The sequence below is a fragment of the Ambystoma mexicanum genome, chromosome 11 (assembly GCF_040938575.1).
Source record: "Ambystoma mexicanum isolate Mex_15411 chromosome 11, UKY_AmexF1_1, whole genome shotgun sequence".
Taxonomy (NCBI): domain Eukaryota; kingdom Metazoa; phylum Chordata; class Amphibia; order Caudata; family Ambystomatidae; genus Ambystoma; species Ambystoma mexicanum.
Genome location: NC_090934.1, coordinates 1,316,097,219 through 1,316,125,163, shown reverse-complemented (window position 1 = coordinate 1,316,125,163; position 27,945 = coordinate 1,316,097,219). Strand labels below are relative to the sequence as shown.

The 27,945-nt window shown below is 45.1% G+C and overlaps 1 protein-coding gene across 2 annotated transcripts in view; it reads right to left on the bottom strand.

The window, feature by feature from the left end:
• SCG3 (secretogranin III) overlaps positions 1-27,945 on the bottom strand; it is a 187,002-nt gene that overhangs the window by 142,230 nt on the left and 16,827 nt on the right. For both annotated transcript variants that reach the window (XM_069624817.1, XM_069624818.1), the window contains exons 6-8: positions 20,032-20,193; positions 13,313-13,493; positions 8,778-8,894 (exon numbers count right to left, since the gene is read on the bottom strand). In XM_069624817.1, coding sequence (XP_069480918.1) covers positions 8,778-8,894; positions 13,313-13,493; positions 20,032-20,193 — 460 coding nt within the window. The remainder of the gene's footprint in view (positions 1-8,777; positions 8,895-13,312; positions 13,494-20,031; positions 20,194-27,945) is intronic.

Below are 27,945 nucleotides of genomic sequence, written 5' to 3'. Positions count from 1 at the left end.
GGAGGATGTATGAAAAAACTTGGAAGGGCCATAATGTTGAAATTATGGGGGGAAGGCCGAAAAAAAGAGGATGCAGGAATTTCTTCTGCACCACTCCCATATGGGTGCAAGCCTTTGTCGTCTGCAAAGGGGTAATCAGACCCTGAGTTTGTACCACCATTTTCCCCAGCAGCTAATCCAGCATTTGCAAGACAGACACAGGTAACACCTCAATCTGCTATGATTTCTAAGAACTAGGTTTCTGAGGGAAGTGGAAGGGTAACTCCTTCAATGATTAGGGCTGCAGAAGGGTGAAAATAGAAGGTGGGATGGGGATAACTCCCCCAACTGCTAGGTTAGCAGATAGATTAAGGGTGGAGGAGCAAGATAGAGTAAAACTGATAGAAGAGCAGAGGAAGGATTGGAAATGAGAGAGAACGAAGAGCTTAGCCTCTCGCTGTGAGGATAGATGATAGGTTGCAAAGAGTGGTAGATGCATAAGAATGTGAAAAAGATGAAGGAAGCACTACGGTTAGCAGAGAAAGAGGTAATGCTGTTACAGTGGCAGAGGGATGAAGAGTGGGAGGAAGTGAGAAGACAGGTAAGTTATGTAGAAGGAGGAAAATGGAGACATTGGCAGGTTCTTGTTAGATTGGACAACTCGGTTATCAGAACGGTTGAGGTGGACTTGGAGAACAGGGATGCTTCCACGGGTACAGAGGCTGAGCAGGGAGGACGGGAGACGGCACCCTATGGTAGTGCTGATGTGATATGATATGGCATTTATAACGCACCTGTACACAGGTGTTTCTAGGCGCCACAAGACAAGGGAGGGAAGACAAAGGGAGGACAAGACAAACAATCCTACTAGCTCTTTTGTCATTCCGATCATGCAAGTGCGACAATAGAAGTGAAAGGGGAAGTATATGATATGATAGGAGAGGGGGAAGTGCAAGGGAGAGGAAAAGGGGGAAGTGCGATCAGGGCACTATGGCTCTGAGTAAGTGAAGCCAGAGCAGCGCAGCTCTAGGTAAATACATGTGGCAGGGGGGCTGTAGGGTTTACAGTTACAGCCTCTATATGCGCGGTAAGCGAGGAGGCAGTGCAAGGAAGACTGGTCATGGAGGAGCCTGGTACCCAGTGAGATTGTGTGGGAATCAGGCAACCTGTCGGTGCAGCAGACAGGTAAGTTAGTAAGGGACCGAGAGAGAGAAGGTAGAGGAGAAAAGAAGGGTCTTGAGCTGCTTCCGGAACTTCAGGTGGTCCGACTCAAGTCTGAGAGGGGCAGAGAGGCCGTTCCAGAGGGAGGCACCTCCGGAGGAGAAAGATCTACACCCCCCTCCACTCTATGCCTGAAGATGCGTTTGGGGGAAGCACAACAAAGGGCTCTAGATGGAAGGTATTTCAGAAGAAAGAGTTGGATGTAATGTGGTCCCCGGCCCCAGAAAGACTTGTGGACAATGCAGAGGGTCTTGAACTTGATCCTTGCAGTCACCGGGAGCCAGTGGAGAGATTTCAGGACTGGAGAGATATGGTGCCTGGGCTTGAGGCAAAGGATACTTCTTGCAGTCCTGTTCTGGATTAGTTACAGGGGGCGAAGAGTAGAAGTAGGCAGATTGAGAAAGAGGCTGTTGCAGTAGTCCAGCTTGGAGAGAACCAGAGCTCTGGAGACAGTAGCTTCTGGGGGAAGGCGAGGAAAGGTAGAATACCTCTGAGGAGATGCAGCTCGAAGTGGGCCTATTTGGTAAGGTCCATGATGTGAAGAAAGGAGGAGAGGGTGAAGTCGAAGATGACACCAATGTTTTTTGGCTCACAGGAAGGTGAGGGTAGAGGGCCCAAGAAGGGCAGTCAGAGTGAGGGATTGAAAGCGGGAGCAGGAGTCCCAATTGGAAGGATCTCAGTCTTACCCGCATTAAGGCAAAGATCATTGGAGGCGCACCAATCCTGATTATGCTTCCGTGCCTGTAGAAGGAGTAAGGGGTAGAGCAGTCGGAGTAGACCATGAAGAAGGAGAGGAATGGGATGTTGAACACGGAGAGTAGGGTGTAGGCACCCTATCTTACGCTGCACTAGCAGCGATAGAAAGCACACCATGGAACTCTAGGTCACACCAGGGTATTCACATGGCTGTTGTAAGGGGTAGGTGAGAGATGGGGAAGCCCCAGTAAAAACAGGTAACTCAGTTTCCGTTGCTCCAGAAGGCTCTAGGAAGGGTGTACTATGTCCCATGATCAAACATGAACTGGAGTAATTTGATGAAGACACTCCCTTAGCTCTCTAAAGGGGCAGAGAAGAGGATGTATACATTGGAGAAGCATACTGCCGGTGTCGTGTTGGCCATAGGGGACATGAAGAGCTTATTCACGGCCCTAATGGGGGAGCGGTAAGATGAGCGTTAGAAAAGATTGGGGTATCCAGGAGTTCAGTTGGATACAAATACCTATGATGGGTCAGCTTTTAATAATCTTAGGGCACAGGTATGGGGGGCCTTGCGGATTATGTATCCCGATACGGATTGGAGTTGCGAGACCGTGACGTAATGTTTGAGGGAGAAAAGACCGAAGATTATTTTTCCAAAATAACCTTTGGTCTTTTCTCCCCTGAACATTTCCGACTTGACCTTGGTCCCCCACCCACACCCCCCACTCCCACATCCCGAACTTACCTTGTGGCAGCCGCCGACTCACTGTGTCCTGCAATGCATGTTCCCTTTCACTTCCATGATCGTGAATAGGCGCTGCAGGGTCCTTTCCTTTTTATTTTGGTGGCTTTTTGGGATTGGCTGTGGGGGACACCCCCCGCAAATCCCTGCATACAATATAGTGAGGGGTCATGGGAGTGGTAGGCCAGAATATCTGCAGGTCAGCAGGTTGCAGAACCCTGCTGCAGGGGAACCCCAGCTACAAGAGAGCTTCGGGAAAGCCTCATGTATTGTAGGGCAGAAATTCCAGTGTCCCTTCCACGGTTGCCACCCTCTGTTTTGTCATTGAGGCAGCCGCTTCCTGCGGCCAGGTTCCTAATGTGTATTCTGTTCTCGTCGTTTTTTACCAACTCTGGCCTGGTTTAATTTAAGCCAGAGCGTGGATTTCCAATCCATTGACGTTTTGTACATGTTGATGGCACGGAACGATCATCAATGACGAATAAATCACGAGCTCTCCTTGACTCTCTCCATAGATTTCGAGGTGGATATATGAACTAATAATACTTGTAGTTTCTTGAAAAAAAGCCCCCGGCGAGGGCAAAATGAAGCAAATGAATTCCTTGCCACGGTAATTAATGTGCCCGGGGACAGGGGGCGGGGGGAGGGAGAGCGAGAGAGAGAGGGGGGAGAGGGAGACAGAGAGAGAAATAATAAATAAGAAAATGAATAATGGGTATAACTAGAGTTCAGATGGAACTTGCCCGAAGGCGGTCAGTTCCACTCTGTTCATAAAAGGCCTGCCATTGTGTCGAACGTAGACTTCCGGGCTTCAGACAGCCATCTTAAACGCCACTATTTCCTTTCCTCTGCAATCCCATCTCACGCTCTCGGCTGCAGGGCTATGGACTAAGGGCACGATTGTTTGAATTTTTTGCACGGCTAAAAGAGACTTTGCACTGCTGAAAAGTGACTTTGTACTACTTACACAAACCCTGATTCATGCAACTGTGCAAAGTGTATTTTTGTTGTGCAAAGTCTTTTTGTACTGCAAAAATGACTTTGCACTGACTTTGAACGGAAAAAATACACTTTGCACAGTTCCATGAATCAGGGTTTGTGCCGGCAGTGCAAAGTCACTTTTCAGCAGTGCAATGTCGCTTTGAACCGTGCAAAAAATTCCATGAATCGGGCCCAAAATATGTAGAAATTATACAAGTAAATTACATGGGTGGATAGCTCATGGGTTAAGCACTCTCCTCTGACACGAACCAGACAGCACTTTAAAATCTCACTGTAGGCTTTACCCACAACTGGAAACTATCATAAATATAATTCTCAGAAAGTGCCCGAAATAACAAAAAATATACATGCATTATAATTTAAAATCAAGAAAAGATTCTGGAAAAGAATAGCAGCCACATGCTTTACTGTATGCAAAAAAATGCAAGGTTCGACTGGGTGCAATTTCTCAAAACACTTTAGGTTGTCTAGGGTGCCTTGTGAAAAACATCAAATGAGTTTGTAGGTTTTTAATATTACTTTTTATAATGGTGCACTGTTCTTAAGCATGTTTATCTCAGACAAGTTGGGAGAAAGGAAGACAAGCTATCTTTGTACCGCACACATTCTACAAGAGATGGAAAGAGGACTTGCAGCCTGCCACTATGCTTCACGTATGTCACAAATGTTAACCAATCTAAAAAATGTTTATGTATGTTATTTGATAGTGAGCAATGCATCCAAAATGCCACACCATGTATGAATTGTATAACATATATCATGTCTCTACAAGCGGTGGTGATAAACGGAGGGAATTTAACTAAAGTAATTAAAATATTAAAATGTATAAACATTCAGAGAAGAAATGAAATTGGTTGAATCGTGGTCCTGTTGTCAATGGATTGTTATCAATTCCAGGTTCCTGGAAGCTGTGTGCACCAAGATTCAACTGTCATTACACAACATTACCAAGTCTTAAATAATATTTCAGCAACTGTTTCAGTCTGAAATATGCTGGGTCCGGTGATGTTCATCACGTCAATAACAATTTGGAAGTGTCACCAGTCTGTGGGGTGCTGGAATCACACACGAAAATGAATATTTCACATGTAGCAATTAAAGAGAAGGTAGGCGATCGACACCTACTGAAACTAACTCCACTGGGGCTTACTTGCATGTCCATTTGGACACGCTTGCATCAATTCGGTTGGGGCATGAAATCTTCTTGGATCAGATAACTCAGGAAGGATAGTCGCGGGTGAAATTCCATACAGTGCCCCTGCGATATTTTATTGGGTAACAGGTTTGAATTCGCAGCAGACATAAAGAAGGTGCGGAAAGCGCCCCACTGTGCTCTCCTCAAATCAAGGCAATCAATTGTTTTTTATCACTCTACTTGTAGACATCCAGCAGTAACACCTAACATATTTGGACAAATACGTATTTTAGCATTTCTCTTCCCGTTAAGGTCCATAAAATTACCAAAATATTCCCCTTCATATTCTTACAGGATGGAAGACAGCCAAATGTATGGAGCAATTCTGGATTAGGTTTTAAACTAATACCTGCATTGCCAATGGCCACTGGTAAGATATTTACAAGTGTATTCTAGACTATATGAGAAAGGTACAAACAATTATGCATTGGTGTTATTAAATTTTGCTGATAATCGTGAGTTTTTTGTGTGGCTATAATGTCAAATTCGATATTGCTCAAGCTATCTCAAGTTGTTTATACCAAATTTAGGAAATGAAATGGGATAAATGCAATTGCATGGATGGATGTTGCCTAAAATTATTCATACTCCGTATTGATTTCCATTGCCAAAGTAATGCATTAGTTGGAGTTGTTTAGTATCATAATCTTGGTGAGTCATGCTCTTTGCTGCTCTTTCCCTGGACATCCAATAAGCCACTTCTTCCAATTAGGCAATTGCAATCATTCCATGTCTGCTGTTCGTCATTCTCTTTCAAATAGCCATGAAATTGGCTGATACAACCGAATTATCTGTCCAGCTCAGGTCATTATTCTTCCAGGCATTTCAATTATATAAATATGTTCCTCCACACAGAAGAGGTAGCCAGTCGAAAACCACACATGCATGTGTGTGCGCGCGCGCGTTTTCTCAAGCCTAGAGTTTACATGTTTCTGCCTTATGCGGTTTTTTAGTACTGCTAGAAGCATTCATGTACACTTCACATTTGTAAAAGACATAATCAACTCTGTAGAGCACATATCAAATTTGTATTTGTTTTCTACAGTTACAGACATAACAGGATATTTGCAGCGCGCATGTTCACCCCAACAGGTTGGGTATCTTGGCATCGTAGACAGATAACAAATGTTAATTGTTATCCAACTCAAAAAGGATGAATGGTTGAGTGGACCTGTCAGGATTAAAATCTGTGACCATGAGGCCAAGCACAGATTCATGTAGGGGATGCATTAGCCCACTGAGCTGTTTTCCCTTTACTGCGTTTTGAGTATTATGAACATCAGTCAGTCTCTCTCTCTCTCTCTCTTTCTCTCTCTCTCTCTCTCTTTCTCTCTCTCTCTCTTTCTCTCTCTCTCTCTCTCTCTCTCTCCCTCTCTCTCTCTCGCTCTCTTTCTCTCTCGTGCCTGGAAGAGAATGCAGAGGTGAGACAAAGCAAGTAGGAGGAAGTGAGAGAAGCTGAGAGTAAATATGAAAGTAGTAACAAAAGAAAGAAAGACTCTCCCCTGCCCACCTACCCCCACAAGGAGGTGTGGTGACTGTTGGGTGTGTGAGTGTCATTCTCCTTTCAATGCCCCCTCGCCCCCCGCCGGGGACCAGTGGTTGATACTTTCACTCTGTCTGTCTGAGACACACACACAAGCAGTGGATCCATGCCCTGCTTGTTTCTTGGGCATTACGTGGAAAGACCTTAGTCTGTAAGTAGGCGGCTGGAATTGGCACAACATATCAAGCATGGCAAGCGCCAGGCATATAGTGCTAAGCACTTTCTGCAGCTCCAGGATTTTTTGTTTGGAGGAAGAAGACTTAAATATCCAGGCTGCCACCTCGGCAAGCCTTGAACTAAAAAGGATGAAGTGAGTGAGTAGAGTGAATTGACTGCTGGGGCTGGCAGGCTTCCACAAGATGGTCGGATACCCAATCCCAATTATGAATGAATAGCTGTGCGAGGAGCTAGGCCTCTCATTTGATTAACCCTTTTTGTTGTAATAGTGCTGTGTTGCTTTAGTAAAAACATAAAACAACCCTCTATATAATGTTTTTTAAAACGATGCTGATGCTGCATAGGTCTCACCCTACTGGTGCTTTCAGACAGTGAAGACAATCTGTTTGCTGTGGATGCAACGACCTCTGTTTGGTCGTTGTACATTTGGTCGACGCTCTTTTCATTTAGTGAACGAGCCGCAGGGGGTTAAGGGGTACTGCGTGCAGGGATGGGGGAAGTGGGGAGGGAGATTAACATGTGGGGAACTCCCAATAACAGAAAACAGAAAGGGGGCCGTCGACCCTGGTCGATGAAAAAGTGCCGAACAAATTCACAACGACAAATAAGAGGTTGTTGTAAACACGTAGAACCGTGAAAATTGTGTGCCTCGTCAAGAAAGCTATTCAGCACCGACCACAGGTAAAATGTTCAGCACACGTGTTCCTCTATAAGAAATCTGATGAGGTTTATCTGGCCACTGGGCATTGTGTATCTGGTATAGGCATAAGCGAAGGAAACCGATCCTTATGCGCGTAATTCATTTGAGTGCAAATTGAGAGAGTCGCCCACTGGTGTTGCTGCCATGGTAACCATGCTCTGATTGACAGGCAGTGAATGCCTGGACGACCATGTGAAGACATTGAAGACATTGGAAGCTGAGGTGTGCAGCAATGCATGGCGATGACCGCATTTTCACATCGTTTACGGTGGCCGTGCCAAGGATGGTTCGGACACTGCATGCAGATTACATGCTGTTCGATTACGAACAAAAGAATCCCCCCAACCCCTTTAAGGAGGAATTATTTAGGGTACTGGGTTTGAGACCCAAAAGCATTTTGCATTTCTCTGTCCACGACCTCCCCACAAATCATTAGATTTTTACCACACAGAGAGTGGTAAAACACGGGGTGCCCTCTCGTGTGGCACATCTGCCCAGCTATTTTCTGCTAAGTAAACTTCTAAGCACATTACTTTGATGATCAATTCTCTCAGTGGCTGCACATCTAGCAGAAGAAGAGATGCCTCTGGGTCCCTGCAATGAGGCAAAACATTGGTACTGGTGGAGTGCACCTACCAAGCGCGCATTTCTGCCAACCAACCTTCCACATCTATAGTTTGGTGAGCAGAGGCCAACTACCCATTGGAACAACCCACTGACTAATGCCTGTGGTTCACAAGACCTGTACTGGAGTTTCAAGTTTCAACTTGTTCTGTTTTTGTCTTCTTGGCTGCATCTTTCCGAACATTGAGGGTTTGGGTGGAGTGGCCCCCCTCTACTCAGCCACCGGAGGGTGAAGTGGTGGACCTCCACCACTCCCAGCTTCCGTATGTGTTTGACATCCATTCCCCGTCCAAATCAGCGCGCGAATGAGGTGGGAGCTGACAGCGTGCCTCTTCGATGCCAGACCCACTCAACGCTGAATAATGCTGGAATATTAGGATCAGCTCAATCAACCCTTCAGAACCAAGCTTTCATCGTTTCATACTTCACCCCTCAACTGAGACCATACCCCGTAAGGCTTCACTAGCAGAGCCTAATCAATGCATGCACGCGGGAAGCCATAGAACTGCATATAGGCTGGCACTACAAGTCATGGTATTGTTTTGATGGTTTTAAACCTGTTTTACCCATTCTACTCTCCCATTTAAAATGTTTGGTAGATATTCATATACTTTTAAGCAGGCATCGCCACTCTGGTGTTTCCCAATATTGATCAATTTAGAGATTAAATATCAAATGTGAGGTTTGGGCAACATTCACATTCATTGCAATCTCCATCAGCCATGCTAATTGCTCTTGACTTTGCCTAACCAGGTGTACCTCACTTTATGCACCATAATACACATGCACCCATTTTGATTATTATTAAGAATATGGATCAATCCATGAACAACTCAAAAAGTATGTCGGCAGACTTTCTAGACAGTGGTTAACACAATAATGCTTATCTTCTCACCCAAGTAAGCCACGCCTTCTTCCGGTGTGATCGTTCCATATTTCACCATCATCTTCACAAAATCAATCAAGGTTTTCATGATGGTGACCAGGGTGGCTTTTTCCTTTGCCTCCGTCTCTGTGCCAAAGGAAACATTGATGTGTATGAGGTGTGGAACTCGCTTGCCATGCTGCTTCCTCTCATTCATCATGCAGCTTGAAACAGAGAATGCTGTATCTGAACACGAAGATATCTCTTCTCTGTATCACACATGGAAACCAGTGATAAGGCTGAGTATGTTCATCCAATTTACATAGGAGTTTTTAATAGCCCAGCATTTAAGAGACTGTTTTGCAGACACTCTGACGTACTCCCACCAAGGCAGGGGCCGAAACTCAGCGTAGTACAACTTCTTACACAATAGTGTGGTGCTGCCCTTTTACTGTTATTGCAAGGGGTTCTTATTAGCACTTGTGTACATTTCCTTTTTAGACACCCCTTCCAATTGTTTTGACGGTTGCCTCTGCGCATGTCAAATAGCACAGCTAGTAAAGCGCTCGCTTTGACATCTATGCAGATCCTGCTGATGCAGGTTCGAATCCCGGCAGGGCCAAACTCCGCCTTTTATCCTTCCGATGTCAATAAATGAGCACCACACACGGTGGGTAATAATAAACAGTGCTCAGATGCCTGAGGGTTCGTAGCACTATATAAATGCTAAATTATGATTATTATCTGATCAATAACTCATGGAATTATTGGATACAGTGGCTCTAAAGCTATACTCCCATTGTGGAAATTGCACTATAATCGCAGTGTAGTTATACAAGTTCTCCTTTGATGGTTTAGTTGTGTTATGCTATATGCAGTGTCTTGTGTTTTTTTCTCTGCTTGGGCAGGAAGGAAGACATATGGTGTCACAACTGTTTTATCTTTTAGAACAGACGCAGACTTAATTCATGTTTATTGCTCAAATAGTGGTAGTTGGTTTCAAAATGCATATTTCACAGGGATGAAACCACCCCCCATTAATTATTTTCCATAATTCACGGGAGTTAAATAATTCCCCCTCAATATAGATGTCACCCAATGAGAAGCACAGAACATCAAGCGGGAATTAGATGCCTTGTTCTCCAATCCTGGCCATCGCTCGAAACATTCAAAGCACAGCATGTAAACCGGTGCATTGGTGCACACTGTGAGCTGGACAGAGCAGAGAGCAGCTCTGAGCCAAGTTGATCAATTTCCTTTGTTTAATGGGCAGCTGTGAAACCTAGTAATCACCCCCCCCCATTATTTAATTAACAATTGCCTTCTGTGAAAAGGGAAACAAACATTCTGGGTTTTCCATGGTTAGTTAGGTACATACTGTGGCTTTTTAAACACAGCACTTCTACAGACCAAACACTTTTAAAAACTACAGACTGGAAATGTAAAGCACCTCCAGTAAAAGCCCACATTCTGGATAACATAAATTAAGCGTATATTATCTTTTTATCTACTACAATCTACCAAAATAGAATGAAACCTCTTTCAATACTGATTTTCCTATTTGAAAAGAATATGCTCCAAAATAAACAAAATGGAACTTTACAAAGTGTTTGCCAACTTTTGGGAACGATATTTGCAAATTACACGACAATAATGGCATGTATTTATTGATATTACATGTTCATGTTTTTTTTATATATAACATTTTTATTGGTTTGTTTTGTTATGGTGTTGGCATGCATAAGGCATGCTGCCACCACAAGGGTCCCCAAGACATTGAAATAGGGCCTCTAGTTGTTAGTCTTATTTTCAGAGGCACACATGGTTTGTGAACAACAAGACTTTCAGCTTATTTTGAAATGTTGAACAGTGTCACATTGTTCTGAGAGTAACAGGAATGGCATTGCAAAGAGTGGGCTGTGAGCAGCTGAATGATCTGCCAGCAGCTCGAATTCTCTGACACTTAAGTTGGACCACCAAGAGGTATGGGGCAGATATTAACATTCTGGAGGCGCATCCTGCTGGAGCTTGTCCCATACAATGTGAGGGCCAAGCCATAGTCCGCTTTGTGTGCAATGCAATAAGTTGGTGCGCTTTGAAATATCGAAAATGGCATGCAAGCTTCACCTGCATGAAAGTTGGTTTTGCAAGCTTCACCTGCATGAAAGTTGGTTTTGCACCTGGCAGGATTAACGTACTAAGGTCCCAAGTCTCCTGGAAATGGTCCTGCAAACACACGAAGGCCCACCCTTCTGCTAAAAGCGCGTGCAACTTTAAACCAGCCACATGTGAGAGGCCCACAGGGCCTCTTGGCTTTTTCTATGCACCTCTGCTCACTCGCGCACGCGCATTGTTGCACTCTCGCTTAGATGCTTTGTCTTTTCTCACTTATTTAGCCCAAGCATAGGTGCTTCCAAGAGTGTTTGGCCCTAGCGCATCCTCTGTGTCCCGTCAGTACCTCAACTTCTCGCGCTGTCACTCTCATTCTCTCGCCCTCTCCATGTCTCCACAACTTCCAAGTTACCTCGCAGCTCTAACTCATAGCTCTCCAGCATCTCTCGTGCCCCGCTGTCACCAAGCACCCTTCATCTCCTCATCACTCCCCATCTCACCCAGTCGAACTCCTGTCTCCACTTGCACCGTCCTGCTGTTTCAATCTTCCGTTTCTCCACCTCTCTTCTGCTCTCACTTCTACCTCTCCCAATATAGCTCTCACCTCTCTCTTTGTCCCCTTCCCGCTTCTATTCTATTTCTCACAGTTTTCCCCCTACTCCCATCTCACTCTTTCTCTCATGCCCATACCTTGCAGTTTTCGCATCGCCCTTCCATCCTCTTCTCCCCGCGTCCCAGTTTGGTTCCCACAGGTAGCTGCTGCCTATGTTTACTTTTGCCTGAGTTTCTATCTTGTCCTGTGGGTCCTTCGTATGCTTCCAGGTCACCTCCTAACTCATCTCCCCGCTGTTCCTCTTGCGTGTCAGGTCAGATCGCTGTCTTCCGGCTGCGCGTGCAGCTCCAGTGGACATCTCCTCCCCTCCATCCTCCGCCTCACTACCCTTTTCTCTTTCTAATGTCTGCTTTCTCCTGATCTGCGTCGACTGCTCTTACTTTATTTTTTTGTCTTTTTCTTTCCTTTCCTGTTCTTTGATTTGCCCTCTCCCTCTTTCTTTTTATCTCTCCATATACTTTTCTCATTCCTTTAGATTTATTCCCTTTCCGAAACCCTCTTTCCTCATAAATGTTCTTTCAATTGTCCTCCGCCCCTTCCTTTCAAACGTTCTTGCCTTCTCTTTCACTGCTAGCTTACTCCTTTCTCCCCTCACCTGTCTCTTTTGGGGTGTATTCGCCACCTTTCTCGGTTTCTTTATTTCACTCTCTTATTTTTCCTCTGTTTTCGTGTACTCTCCCTCAGCACCCCACCCACCCCTTGGCCTTAGAGGGCAGCATTGCTTCAGCCTTGGGGGAGATCAAAGTTGAAGAAGCTTAGTTTGTTCATTTATGGGGGGCTTTAATCCCTCCCAGATACGCCCATCGCTGCAGGGTGCGGGGAGCTCGGAGCAGAATGGGAAGCTTCTCCAATCTACCCATAGTCACCAAGACTGAATAGTCGCCTTTCTATGCAGATCCATATCCTGTTTGCGCCAAGTGTTGCAGCACGCTTCACAGTGGCGTGTCCAGGCTCTTCTGACTGGGGTGGCCAAGCGGGCCACTGACTTATGCAGGGGTGGCATGAAGTAAAAGCGCCCACACACATAATGATCGTAGTTTAGGATAATGGGGTGGCACCTTGGGTGGCCAATCAGATTCCAAGGTTAGCACGTGCCACCCCAGGCCACTCCCTCGACACGCCACTGCCGCTTCACCAGGCTCTAGAAAGAGCTCTGGGCTACTCACACCTGAAATTTGGGACAGGGGTTTCTTTATACCTGGGACACATATAGGTTGGAGCAGAGCATTGACCAGTCCTGAAGTGTACTGGTGGTTTTGTCCTAGAGTCTAGAAGGCCAACTGATCGAGTAGAAAACTCTAAATAAGAACTTGTCTTCTCATAAACCCTATAGCAGAGGGCATTAGACATGGTGACACGTGTTCAGCAACTGTGCTCTAGGAATGCTAGGAATTGCTATGCATGCACTGCGAAGGTAGCTTCTTTAATCGGGTGACCCGATGACTCCGGGGCGTGAAACAGTCCTGGGAGTTCCTTTTTCACATCGTGGTATCAATCCAATGGGCTCGATTGCAGTTAGTAGACTACAGCTACCAGAATGCTTTTGTTTGTGAAAGTCTTGGAAAGTGGTTCCCTAGTGGCTTTAAGCCATCCTCTCGGCCTATCCATATAGGACGATCGTCTCAGCACCGCGCATGGCCGAAGGATGTTGGCTCATTAACGGCAACCATCCTAGTCCCCACCCAGCAGAGAAATGGCTGCTTTAGGTAGACTAGGCAGACCAGTAACTACCCGCGTACCAGTACACTGCATCCCTGTGGTGGGAAATGAGCAGTTCTGCTCACCACTGCTGCCCTCAATGCATCACATCATTCGAGTTTGTAATTTGCAAATGGCCTACCTGGATTTAAACTTTTCAGCAGCTTGTAAAAATTTGGAAAATACTCAAGGTCCTCAAAGGTGTCTTCGGGTGACAGGTCATTTCTTCTTTCTGGACTATTGGGAGGCACCCATGACCTTTCACCAATATCACCCGTTTCACTAGCAGCAAAGCCATCCAGAGGAGTGTACTTTGCTTTGTCCTGTGAAGTCAAAGAAAAACAAAGGCAATTCTTGAGACCTTTTTCATAAGTGATTGAAAAAAAAAACAAGAGAGCTCATTACTACAAAATTTGTTTGCTGTATTCATTGAAATACTCAAGATGTTTTCCAGTACTAATACAGACTCACTCGATTACTACATTTCGAAAGCACTTACGTCTTCCTGTGATCTAGAGGCTGAACGATTAATTAGCTTGGAAATTAATGACCACGGCTTCCCTATCCTAGATGTTCCATTTGAGTGACTCCCAATTTCCAAGATAATAAATCACACAGCTCCTGGGATGCGGGGGTTGGAAAGACATGGGTCGCTAGGGAAGACGTGCGTTAGAAATTAGAAGTTCAGTATCAGATGTGCAGGGCACACTGTGTTCTGTGCACCCGTGTGATGAAATGACTACTGCTCTCCACGAGTACAGTGATGAGTTGTGACTAAAACTACTACTCAGCCCCACACTACTACTAAACCGGCCATGCTCCCAATCATCAAGGGGAAACAGGCAAGCATCACCTAATAGCCAGAACTAAAGAAAAATACATGTATAATATAGTACACTGACAGCATGTCTGCACTGGTGCAAGGAAGATGGGAAAGCCAAGTGCACAACCTTTTTTTCAGCCAATATTTCCTTCATCAGAGGATGGAAGTTGTGTGTTGTGCAAAGATAGTCTGAGTAAAAAAGTATGCATACTTTTATACTGTCAAGGGAGTTGTTATCCTCTCCTAAATATGTTTTGGCGACTTTTTTTCATCAGCATGGCTTCAGCGCACTAACAATGTTAGGTACTATGGTAAAAATATACTTTTTTTCCTATGTGTTCTGTAATTCACAAACAAATAACACCACTTAAGTGAAATTGACCATAGTTGCGCTTTCCAGTATTGAACATAATGTATTATAATGACCCCTCCTTTCTCCCAAAAGTGTGTTTTGTGGCACCAGACATTTACTTTGGCCATGACTAACAGGAATCTGCCGTTCTTTGTGTACCGCTATCGCGAGCAACATTTTTTATTATCCAAGCATAATCACTTGTATGGCATTAGGACCATGCAGACTGGCATTGGAAAATTACAGTATGGAATTCATTATGAGTATGGTGGCAGTGAGGAAAACCTGTGATATTTCAAACAGCATCTATTTTTTAAAATACCCAATTGTCCCGGGAGCTCAGTGGCAATGTGCTCGCCTTGGAAGCAAGGTGGCCCGAAGCAACACAGGCTCGACCCCGGGTCCGTGCTTAGAAAATGCGCAACTAAGACAAAAAAACAATGACGCAACTGAAAAACAAACAATTCCTGTAGCAGCGCCTCGATGCCCGCGGGCTGTGTGAGAGCTTTAAAAATGCAAAATAATAATAATAACTTAAGTAAGGGTTGCATTGCATTTTAGCAACATGAGACAAATGAAAACAACTGTATGGTGTAATATGGGTTATTTGCCCCATGCAGTACTTGCTCTATGCTCCATAATGTCAATATCTCACATGATCATGTCCCATATTTAGGAGATCATTAAAATACCACCATGTTTACCATTACTGCAGTATGTATTATGAAAATCTAAGTCATTGCTGCACAACTGCTCATGAAGCCTACAAACCCTTCTCGTTTTCAGGGATAACCAAGAAATATGTCAATAATTTCCCCTTTGCGTGAATTGGACACAAATTTGTCTCATGAATATTTGTGTTGGGTAGCCTGAAAACCTGATGTGTACAGCTCTCAAGGGTGGGAGTTGGACACATCTGTGCATTATGAAGCTATATCTCACCTACTTGTCTTGCTGGTTCGTGTCCGTAAGTTTGATAACTGGGAGGTACAATTGGACCACTGTAACATCCTGAGAGTCCCTGCTATCATCAGTGTACATGAAGCAACGCCGCAAACCTAACAACCAATAGCAATTCAACGATGGAGGAGTTCTCTGCACACCCCACATGAAGTAAATCTGCCAAGGAGCTGTGTGACTTGTATGACACATTCTCTTACACATGTTTCATAACTTTGAATGAACTAACAGGATCACACATCAGAAATCCCACCCATCAAGTTGTGAAGTTGACACATTCCCAATTAGGCCATCCAAGAATGATCGAACCATTCACTTCACGATCAAATCTCTAATGACTGGTTATGTCCATTGTAATTTCTTAGAATGACACTGGGAATCCATTTATTTATTGGGTATTTATAATTCGCTATGTTTTCCTAGCTGGCACCCATGGTTCGATTCTGGTCAATAACAAAGCTTTCCTGTATACTTCCTGCCACAGTGACCATAGGTGATTATCACCTTGAAAACTGAAACTCAACTGGGCACTTCCCCAGTGTTGGGACCGCACAATGGAAATAACTGATACCACATATGAACTGAACCACGGAATCATGACTCTTAACTATTCCTAGTAGCTCAGCCCTTGGGCACTAAATATTCACACTAGTTTACCTTAATTCTTTATTCGTAGGTATTGACCTCTGCTAAACCAGGCACTGGGTGGACTGAGCACTTGCTATTACCACTAACCAGTAACTAACTGACCTACCTGCAAAAAGCAGGAACCAGGACAATCCCTCTATCTTACCTACCAGGTGAGACCCCTTGCAAATGAGTCCATCATTACCAATCATTAACAAACACTCTAAACCAATTAGGACCATTGCCAACCAAACTTACGGAAATCTTTTCTTTTCTCTCCCTTAACACGTACTCAATACTGTCTATTGATAATTGTTTTTGACTGCAAAATGTATGAACCAATCTGTAAATCACTATGAATCTGTATATATATCACGATCACTGGAAATTAAATCACCCACACATAATATGTCCAAACACAAATGTCACATGATATACACCCAATCACGAATGGTGAATGCCGATCTTGGGACCACATTGGCACCAAATATGTATCTAATCCATTGTTATTAAAAATTATGAACGGTAGCCTAGAAAAAGACCTGTTAGGTCGAAACACGTGTCAGCACCACCTGTTATATCCTCAATTGATGAATTTGAGACAATAAAAGATTGGAAAAAATGAAAATCACAAACCTTGTGGAAGTACATTTTTCAAACGCTGCAAAAGACAATGGGGTAAATCCCAGTATAAGAAATTGCAGACGCGCTGAATGAGTGGAAACTATAACAATTCTCTACAGTTCTACCCAGTATTGCGATTCTGCTTCCAATATCTTTGGTTTTTACAATTCTCAGCATTAGTTATGAATTCATGAGCCTTCATGTGTTTCAGCAGGTCACGTTATTTTTAAGGTAGACTTGGTACTGGTATGCATATTGCAGGACCAATAGCCCCTTCTAAGGTGTATAGGTACCGTGTGTATAGATGATGCTGGTGTGTGAAGGCAATAGCCGGTTGTTTGTATATTCGCTGATGTGCCTAGTTCAACTGCCTGCACACACTGTTATATATAAGGAAAAGAGCGTGAATTTCCTCAACATATATTTTACTTGTGCAGTGAACCATAAGTTCTCAATATACAATAACCACTGGGACCCTAAATGCGACTTCACCTCCCTGACGCGTATTTTAGGACTTCTATCTGAAGAACATTTAATCTTAATTCAGACTATTTTTCTTTAAAAAGAAAGAGAAATCATGCTCAATGTATAGATCTATATGCCATTTTATTGTATTGATGTGATTTCCTATTTTACATTGTACCTTTTTTTTCGTTTGATGCTCAGAAGCCTGGTCCCAACTCTCTATTCTAAAAATAATGATTACATCGATTTTTTTCATGTTCCACTTCATCGGGGGGTGTACACTTCACCCAAACTGGAAGTAACCAAGAATTTGTATCTAGTTTGAAGAGGAGTAGACCCTCCCTCCCTCTGGTGACGGACAGGTGAACATGTTATTCAGAGCCCTTGCCCTACCCCAAGTCCAATATTGCAAATATGAGAAGAGTTATGCACTTCTCAATCATACTCAAACAACTGTATTATACATACTCTAAACAGAAAGAGTGAGGATAAAAACGGTGTGAGCCAAGGATGACAGAAGTAAATTATGTCATCTCACCTATGACACGTGTAGCTGCATAAGGCATGAGGCAAATATGTATTTATTGCAAAATAAGACAGACATTAGGCCGCATTGTATTCAGATCTGAAGGATATTACCCACACTCAATAGACACTAGAAAGCAGAAAAATGTAGTTCTGAAGTACACATAGAATATAGCTCACTTACATGAGAAATATTACAGCAACAGATGTCCCTTCTTTTTCAAATGGACACCACATTATGCATGGCTACAGGCCTTAGGCCTTAGGGAAATGTAAAGGTGCTGAACAAGCAGAAGTATGAGGCTTTCTGAAACCTCATACAAATAACAGTTCAAGCCAATGTTATTTGAGAACAAGGGAGGTCCTGTTCCGAAAGCCAGGTGCAGGGATTTGGCAATAATAAATGGTAGGAAAATACAATGTTAGCGGTACCAGGGCAGAAAGGGGGTTTCCGACAGTAGGCTAAAAGGAGATAAGAGTGAGGTGACCAATAAAACCATGGCAGCTAATCCCATGCATTGGCAGAGTGTGCAAGAGTCTTGTTCAAGCGTGTGTCATCCCAGAACTGCTTTTTTCCTGTTTTAAAGTTGCAACACATGCCTTGGGATTCAGTGAATGTTGAAAACAACCAGTCCTAATTAGCGTAAAATGAGGTAATTGCAAGAAAGAAGAAATCATTCATTTCAGGAAGTGTTTATGTCCAATGAAAAAGGTCAATACACTTTGCCTATAGACATCTGGCCTATCATATTATACGGTTCATTTTTGGAACAGAACTGTTGTGTAATATCTTAATTCTATAAATGTATGCTACAGATACGGACATTCTGAGTCTTTCAGTGATAACTGAACATCTGTGTCATGGGAAATGCTCCCAGGTGGCTGTAAAGAATAAGGGCTTCTGTTTCTTGCTCTTTGTGTGTATTTCCAAGGATGGCTGACTGCAAGAAATAATGGTTAAGAAATAACCTCTTTAACAAATTACAACCCAAAAATAAAACAGGGATACTTTGTATTATGCATATAGAGCTGGCCGAGCCTGGCGGGGTTCAAGCCAGCCTGAGTCAAAACTGGGGCTCTTGTCAGCCCCTCTTTCTGGTCAGTGCCTGCCCAAAGCAAAGGCCAACCATGAACTCCAGCTGCTGCAATCCTATCGCAGAAATATTTTTTTAAGTTAAAAAGAAAAAAGCACACACTCCTGATGTTTTGATAACACATACAGGAGCATGGCCACCTGACTTCCTGTCTCGCCCCATCACCACTCATTGGTTGGCTGGGGTAGGACAGGAGCGCTTTCTGGTATGGCACATGAGTTGGCACAGACTGGCAAACACACTGAATGCAAATTTGAAGTATATTGCTGCTTCACAATGTAAGTGCCACCACTTTTCAGTCCTCTGGTGCTACCTCAAGCACCTCCTCGAGAGCCGCCATCTCCCACAGCCCTCCTTCCCTGCACCGTCAAAGAAACACTGGCAATGCCCCTAGCTCCCCCTAGTGCCACCACCCTATTTCCCCTTTTCTCTGCCCCAGCCCCCCTCCGCTGTGCCAATTAAAAAAGCACCAGTCTGTCCCTACCCCTGCAGTGCTGCCAATTCCTTGTCTCTACCCCTACCTCAAGTCCCTGTGCATCACCTTCAAAGCCATAACAGTCCAGAAAACCTGTGTTCCTGATAAAGATGCTGAAACTTACTTGGGAAAACATACACAGCCCACAGCTCCTATACAGTGCTCCTGAAATCCAGAAGACTTGCAAAGAAAATTCCAAGAGACAGGCCTTCTCAATGTGTGCTTCCTCGCGCAGGAACTTGCTCCCTCCTTGCTAGAATTCAGGAATTAACTGAATCCCCTTTTGTTCATGCTTCATTATTCCCCCTGCCATTAATCCCCACCTAACCATCGCCCATACTACTGCATCTACTAAACCTCTGCTTATATCCCCCGTATCAAATGTATGCATTCCGCTCCAACCAATGTCACCGCCTCTTCCCTCTAAACTCTGGGCATGTACCTGTTAACTACATCGCTCTGCATTCAGCCAACCTTCATTTTGCTTTTTAAATCACTCTGCCACCATTTGTGGATTTGGGTTTACGTTATATAACTACCACAATTAATATTAAATTAAATGGTTCACACAAGGTCAAATCTAATACATTTATTTAAAGTATAACTTCAGAACAAAATAATAAGCTAATGTAGCAAGTAATTGCAATACAAACGCGAGATAAATTATTTAAATTAATGTCTTCCATGACTCATATAAATAAATATTCGAAATGAGGAATATTCCTATTTTGGAACACACCATTGGTATGAATTGTAGGTGTGGAGTGGCATAATGGCATGTTCCTGATAATGTGTTTATGCAATTGTGGTGCCTGCAGCCTGCAGACAGAAATAACTATTCCCAGAGGCAGCGCTGGCAGATTGCTCCATGCGCATAAAAAGTGGCTCAGATCCCGTTAGATCAGAGGGAAATTACCATTTTCTCCTCGAGTCCATCCTCCATTTCACTGTCGCTTCTGACAGGCGGGTAATCAAAATCCTCAGATTCTTTTTCGCGATTCTTTGCCTCGTTCGTAATTAGCTTCTGTAAGACCTCGGCCACTTCGTCTTCCAATGTGTAGGCTTGGCTTTCTGTGATCTGGAAAAGAGAGGTTCCCACTTTTATCCAGCATAGTATGTCTAAATATTCAACACATTATGAGGTTCAAGCAACCGGCTCGCCACTTGCTGTACAATGCTAGAATTCCTACAGAACCCTTGCCTACGGTCCACACGGCTGCGCCAGAGATCACCAGGCTTGTATGTCTTTTAATGCTAAGTACCCCTTTGAGTACAGTTATTGTTCCGCCCCCCAAATGCCATTTCTGTTTATGTTTCCTATTAAAACCAGTCATGATACTCTCAGTTTGTAGAGCGTCATGCCCTCCGTAGGCATCCTTCAGGCACCCCTATGGTGGGGCAGCCCTACAGTTTGATGACCACTGGTATAGGGGTACATGGCTCAGTAACGTGGCCAATTGGAAGACTCACATTTACGTGAAAGGTAAGGATTCCTCATAACAGAAATGTACAGACATGGTGTGAATGGCATTGACTTACTTTAATGCAATGTGTGGAGGGCATTGCCTTATTTTAATCTAATGTGTATTATATACACGTTCAATGGACTTGATTACATAGCAAAATAACTCTTAGTTATTATCCTGGTAGAACATGCTCCAGCACTGCACAAGGGAGTTCAAACCATAGGGCCTGTTTCTCCAAGGTTTTCAAAAGAGCAGATGAGGAGACATACACCGTGTTCTCTAAACCTAAAACTGGAACCGATCTGGAGATGCATGGAGCATCTTTGAGAATCTGGTATCCAAGCAAATGCGATTAACAAAGATATGCTCACGCGAATCTCAGAGACACAACGACATCTCCCAATTTGTTATTGTTATTGTTATTGTTATTGTTATTTTGCATTTATATAGCGCCTTATATACCATTGGTATGGTCTGAAGGCGCTGGTAGGTTGAACGCCCTTGGGAACCGAGGTTCGGGTCAGTGGAGCGATTCGAGAGAGTCAAAGGTGCGTGTGCGCACCAGGTATGTGTGCAGCTGGTGCGGAATTTCTGTGGTAGCTGCTTCCTAGCGATAGGTGTGGTGGTTGAGGAATCAGGGGTATGTGTTCGGTCTGGCAGGAGTTATCCAGTCCGGGTGAGGCAGCGTTAGGCCTGACGAGAACGCCTGGCTGGGGGTGAGAAACCAGCAATGTTTACTTAGAGTGATGGGGAGTGAGCGGCGGATGTTGATATGAGAACAGTTATACCGAATGGTGTCATAGTATCTCTGTGTTCTACTTGAGTGGTGGTGTAAGGAGAGAGTAAGCGTGGGGTGTGAAGTGAAGTATGCTCTTACCACAGTTCCTTGTGTTCCACATCAAAGTCTGCACATCACGCAATTCAGAGGGGTCCGGCCCGTGCGATGTGTTTTGTTTCTCATCTGCTCTTATGCACTTTTCATCGGCTCTGCGAATTCATCCGTATAGCATACTCTTCCATCTAGCATAGTCATGCGCTCTGGTCCGTTCATTCATTTGTTTCGTGCGTTCACCCGCTCCCCAGGCTCATCTGTTACGCCCTCATTCGTTTCAGAGGCTCATCTGCCAAACACTCGTCAGTTCTGCATTCATCAGGTCCATTCACTCTTCGTACAATGTACTTATCTGTTTTGAGTACACTCGTTCTCTCGCTCTTATTCTCGTTCGTTCGACGCATACCCGTTCTCTCGCCCTACTCAGCTGCTTACCACACTCGGTCACTTGACATACTCAGCCGCTCGCTACACACCGTCGCTCGCCAGATTCAGCTGATAGCCACACTCAGCCGTTCCCTAACCTAAGCCCTCCGCGGTCCATGTTCTTCCCGCAGTACACTCAACTGTTTTCTACATTCATGTGTTCTCCATATTCTTTCAGCCGCATTCTACATTCATGTGTTCTCCACATTCATCTGTCCACCACCTTTATTTGCTCTTCATATTCATTCGCTCTATACACTCACTGCCCTCCACAGTCATCCGCCCTCTGCAGTCATCCGCCTTCTGCAGTCATTCGCCCTCTACCGTCATCCGCCCTCTTCAGTCATCCGACTTCTACAGTCATCCGCCTTCCATAGTCATACGCCTTCCACAGTCATCCGCTCTCCACAATCATCTGTCAGCAGGGTTCATCTTCTATGTGCATTCCACACGTTGGTACTCAGTCGATCTCCACTTCCGGCCTCTCACCCTCTACTTTTCTCTACTCATTACGCGCATCTGTTCTCCACTTTCTTCAGCTCTGTATGCTCTCCTCGCTCAACAAGCTCCTTCGGTCTGCATGCTCTTCCATTCTCCACCTTCCTCTATTCTCTACACACAGCCGTTCTCCATATTCGGCCCGCTTTCTACAGTCAATTGGTTTACACACTCGGACCACTTTCTACAGTCAATTGGTTTACATACTCATCCGTCATCCCCATTGGTTTTGCTTGTATTATACATCAGGTCTGTGGACTCAACCGTCTTCCAGACGCACCTGTCAACCGCTTTCATCCTCCACATTCATTAATACTTGTCTAGAATCGTCTTTATTCATTCGCCCTTCTCACTCATCCGTTTGCCACACTCATCGGCTTTTCAAGCTCGCCTATGCTCTATTTTTCTTTTATCCATTGAGTAATTCATATTATTGATTTCACTATATAGATCTACATTAATCGTTTTAATTTATTTTGAGAATATTTGATACAGTCTTGTCTTTTTTTTTTTTTTTTTTTTTTTTGCTTTTGCTTTAGGTGCTTCGCTGGGTCGGTGTTTTTTTTTGATGAAGCTAGAACGGAACCGGTTGGTTTTAGGGAAAGAGCCAGGTTTTCAGTAGTTTGCGGAAAGCTGTTAGCTCCTCGGTTAGCCTGATGTGGGGTGGGAGAGAGTTCCACAGGGTTGGGGCTAGGGCTGAGAATGATGCTCCGCCCAACCTGACTGAGTTTGTCTTAGGAATTACTAGGAGGCCGGCTGTGCTTGATCTGAGGGTGCGAGTGGGGTGATAAACTATTAGTTTTTCTTGAAGATATTGTGGTCCAGTTTTATGTACTGCTCGATGGGTGAGGCATAAGGTTTTGAAGGCTATCCTACGGGCTACTGGGAGCCAGTGCAGTGTCTTGAGGGCTGGGGATACGTGGTCTCTTGGACCAAGCGCAAGTAGCGCTTTGGCCGCCGCGTTTTTGTGCTCTTTGAAGTTTGTTCATTTGGTAGGCATGGATTCCGAGGTATAGGGGGTTGCCGTAGTCCAGCCGAGAGATGACGATTGATTGTACCGCAGAGACTCTGTTAGGAAATGATAGATATGGAAAGACGCGCCTAAGGTTTTTGAGGTGGTAGTGGCAGGACTTTGAGACGTTGTTGACTTGGCGCGAGAGTGTTAGGTCGGAGTCTAGGGTGCATCCAAGATTTTTCACTGTGTTGGAGGGTGTCGGCGAGTTGCCCATGGCGGTTGGCCAGGGTAGTGGGTGCGGGAGAAGATCTGGGTTGCCGCACACCATGATTTCTGTTTTGGAGGGGTTTAACAGGAGGTGGTTTTGGGTCATCCAGCGTTCAATGTTAAGGAGGCAGGCTGCCAGGTCAGGTCGTGAGTTAGGATTCAGGTTCAAGAATTTTAGAATTAGTTGTGTGTCATCGGCGTAATTGTAACATAGGATGTTGTGTGCACGAATTATCGGTGGGAGGGTGATCAGGTAGAGATTGAAAAGGAGAGCAGATAGACACGCTCCTTGTGGGACTCCTGTGTCGACTGGTCGGGCTTGGGAGGTAAAGTTGGAGAGTGTCGTTATTTGGTGCCTGCCCTTGAGGAATGAGGCTATCCATTTGAGGGCGGTTCCACGTATTCCTAGGGAGTGGAGGCGATCAAGGAGTATTGAGTGATTGATCGTGTCAAAGGCGGCTGATAGGTCGAGAAGGATTAGTGCGGCGCATCCCGCGGAGTCAGCAGTCATTTTAAGGTCGTCCCAGATAGAGGTTAGGGTGGTTTCAGTTCCGTGACAAGTTCTGAAGCCTGATTGGGCGGGGTCTAGGAGTTTGTTGGCTTCAACAAAGGTGTTAAGTTGAGAGTAGGCGGTTCGATCAATGAGTTTGGCGAGGAACCTGGTGTTTGATATGGGACGGTAGTTTTTGGGCTCTAGCGGATCGAGCGAGGGTTTTTTAATCAGGGGTTTGATGTGCACCAATTTGAATGCGTCTGGAAAGGTACCGGAGGAGAGGGAAGCATTTATGATGGATCTTGCGTGTTCTCCTGCGCAGGTGGAGGCAAAGATTTCTTTAAGGGTAGTGGCTGGGCATGGATCTAATGGTGATCCGGATGGTTTGCGGGCAGATAGCAGTTTGAGAAACTGTTCTGTTGTTAATGGACTGAAGGAGTCGAACGTTGGTTGCATGGAGGTTGCGGCTGATGGGTTGGGTGGTACGGGCTGAGGATTGTCTAGTGGATGTAAGAGTGCTAGTTTGGAGGTTAGAGTATTTGTCCTTTCTATAGCTGTGGAGTAGAAGTGGAGGGAGAGTGAGTCACAGAGTGATTGCGATGCGGTCGGGATGGTTGTGTTACAAGCTGGATTGGTGAATTCGGAGATAATTTTGTGGAGTTCTTTACTTGGGTTTTTGCAGTTTAGGATTCGGGAGTTGTAGTGTGCCTTTTTTGTTTTCCGGATTTCGGCTTTGTATCGATACAGGTGTCGGGCCAAGGTGGTCCTGCTCTCATGTGTTTTCTCTTTATGCCATTTGCGTTCTAGGTGTTTGTATAGTCGTTTAGTGGTCTTCAGCTCAGGAGTGAACCATCTGGGGAAAGGGCCACGGCGGGTTGATGGTTTGCAGGAGGGGGTGAGGCGCATCAGAGATGCGCTAAGCCATGAATCAAGGGCCTCAGGGGTGAGATGGTTGTTGAGAGGGCAGGATGGTGGTGGAGACTGGAGGAGAACCTCGGCTAGGTCTGGGGTGATTATTAGTTTCTTCCAGCATTTGCCTATATTGGGAGGTTCGGATATGAGTGAGGGGGTGGGTTCGGGTGAGTGGATGGTGAAAGGGAGAATGAAGTGATCAGACCAGATGATAGGGGTGGGTGGCATTAGCTGAATCAGGTTGTTGGAGCTAAAGATGGCATCGAGAGTGTGTCCTTTATAGTGGGTCGGTCCGTTTATGTGGGGTTGGAGGTTAATTGCATCTAGTCCGTCAACCAGGGAGTATGTCATAGGGTTGGAGGGGGTGTCAAGCCATATGTTGAAGTCTCCAAGAAGGGTGAGGTTGGGATGGTTTAGTTGGAGGGTGGCAATAGAGTCGCAAAGGTTATTTGCGAAGTGTCTATCGTAGCCAGGGGGTCTGTAGATTATTAGGAAGGTATGTGAGAGCGATGGTGAGAGGGATAGTTTAACAAGGAGCGATTCGCAGGATGGAATGGAGGGTTGGTTATCGATGATTGAGGCGCGGAAGAGAGATTTAAAGACGAATGCTATGCCTCCTCCCCTGGACGGACGGTTCAGTGGGATGAGGGAGTAGTTGGGGGGAAAGGCTTAGTTGGCGATTGGGCCGAAATCGTCAGAGAACCAGGTTTCAGTGATGAAAACTAGGTCTGGATTGTCAGAGGTGAGGAGGTCAAAGATGGAATGTTTGTTTTTTGCTATTGATCGGGCGTTAAATAGGATGCAGTTCACATTGGCAGTTAGGGATGGTCTTGGGGGTCGAGGGGGAGGGTGCAGTGGTCGAGAGTTTGGTGGGAGGGGGGTAGGTTGGGTGATGATAGATGGGAATAGTGGGCGAGCGGAGAGATTGGCAGGCTTCGGGAGGGGTTGGGAGGCTGCGTGTGGTCGGATGGTCGGGTTTTGGAAGGGGGATATGAGAGAAGGATGTTGACGGTTAGGAGTTTCAGTTGCAGCTGCTGAGAAATCGAGGGAGAGGGGTTTCAGGCGGGGGGAAGCCGCAGGGGAGAGGGGGGATTGCAGGATAGATGTGATTGGTCGAGATAGGGGGGGCGAGGAGTGTTGAGAGATTGAGGGGGACCAAGAACGTTTCCTCTTTAGTTTCCTTGCTGTGACTGGTGTGTGGGAGAGAGTGGGGGGGTCGGAGGGTGAGTGGGAGGCAGCTTCGGTTCTTGCTAGGGCTAGCCGTGCAGTTTTTAGTGATGGGAAGGGGTGAGGTCGGGTGGGGATGGTGGTAGGGGTATAAGGGGAGGGCGGGAGTTGGGCGATTGCAGGGTGGGGTGTGTCAGGTATGATAGAGAGGGGAGTGGGTATGGATAATGCTGGTGGTGGGTCGGGGGTGGGGTTCAGGGGATGAGTGGCCTTGGGGTGGGTGGCTCGCCATCGTGCCCCCCTTGCTTGGTGTTTGGAGAGGGGAAAAGCAGGGAGTTCAAGAGAGGGTGGCGGGTTTGGGAGAGGCGGGAAGGGACCGAAGACAGATTGGAGAGTGGGGGTGGTCCATGGGTGGTGTTTCTGGATGATTCTGGTGGAGTGGGTGCACTCATGATTAGTGCGAGTATTGAACTTGGTTTAGGAGGGTTTCTGGTTGTAGTTCTAAGGTCGGTGATGACACGCTTTTAGGCACACTTCAGGGTTCAACTGCTCAAGAAGGTATTAGATTTATTTGATGCTTTCTAGCTAGAGTTGTAAACAGAGATTATTTTAGTTTATTGGGTACACTACTAGCTAGAGTTGTAAACAGAGATTATGTACCCTTCTAGGTTCCTCTGTCGTCAGGGAGGATATTCGGACAGCCTCAAGATTCTATTTGCTTAGAAGGGGTATTAGGTTGTTAGTCTCAGAGAGACTTCTTAGAGGGATTATTGGGCACAACTTCTACATACGCAGGTAGGCTATAGGAGTGTAGTACTTAATGAATGCTATTCGGAACACTACTAATATTTATCTTTTTTCAGAGAGGTTATTGGGCGCAGCTTTTAATTGTACTTTGGGGAACATTTCTAAATGCCAGTTTCTTAGAGAGTCTATTGGGGGCAACTTCGGAAATACAATTGGGAACACTTCTAAATGCCACTTTCTTAGAGAGGCTATTTGGCACAACACCTAAATGCAGTTGGGAGGACTACTAAATGCAATTGGGGATACTTCTAAATGCAGCTTTCTTCAGAGAGGCTATTGGGCGCAACACCTAAATGCAATTGGGAGCACTGTTAAATGCAGTTGCGAACACTACTAAATGGTATTGGGAACACTTCTAAAATGCAATTTTCCTCGGGGAGGCTATTGGGCGCAACACCTAAATGCAAATTGGTAACAATACTTAGTGTAATTGGGAGCACTACTCAAGGCTATTGGGTGAAACTCTTAAATGCAATTGGGAACACTTCTAGTTGAGCTGTCTTGCTAGAGGCTATTGGGCACGACTCATGAAATGCAATTGGGTACACTTCTAAATGCAATTTTCCTCCGATAGACTATTGGGCACAACACCTAGATGCAATTGGGAACATTATTAAGTGTAATTAAGGACACTTCTAGATGCATTTTTCATTAGAGAGGCTAGTGGGCGTAACTTCAGAATGCAATTGGGATCACTTGCTAGATGCAATTGGGATTAGGTGAGAGGCTATTCAAAAGGCAATTGGGAACACTTCTAGATGTAACTTTCGTGCGAGAGGCTATTGGGCGCAGCTTCAGGATGCAGTTGGGAACACAGCTAGATTTAATTGTGAATACTTCTAATTGCAACTTTCCTCAGAGAGGCTGATGGGCACAGTACCTAAATGCAATTGGGAACACTATTAAGTACAGTTGGGAACACTACTGAATGCACTTGGGAACACTTCTAGATGCGACTTTCCTCAGAGAGGTTAATGGGTGCAATACATAAATGCAATTGTGAACAC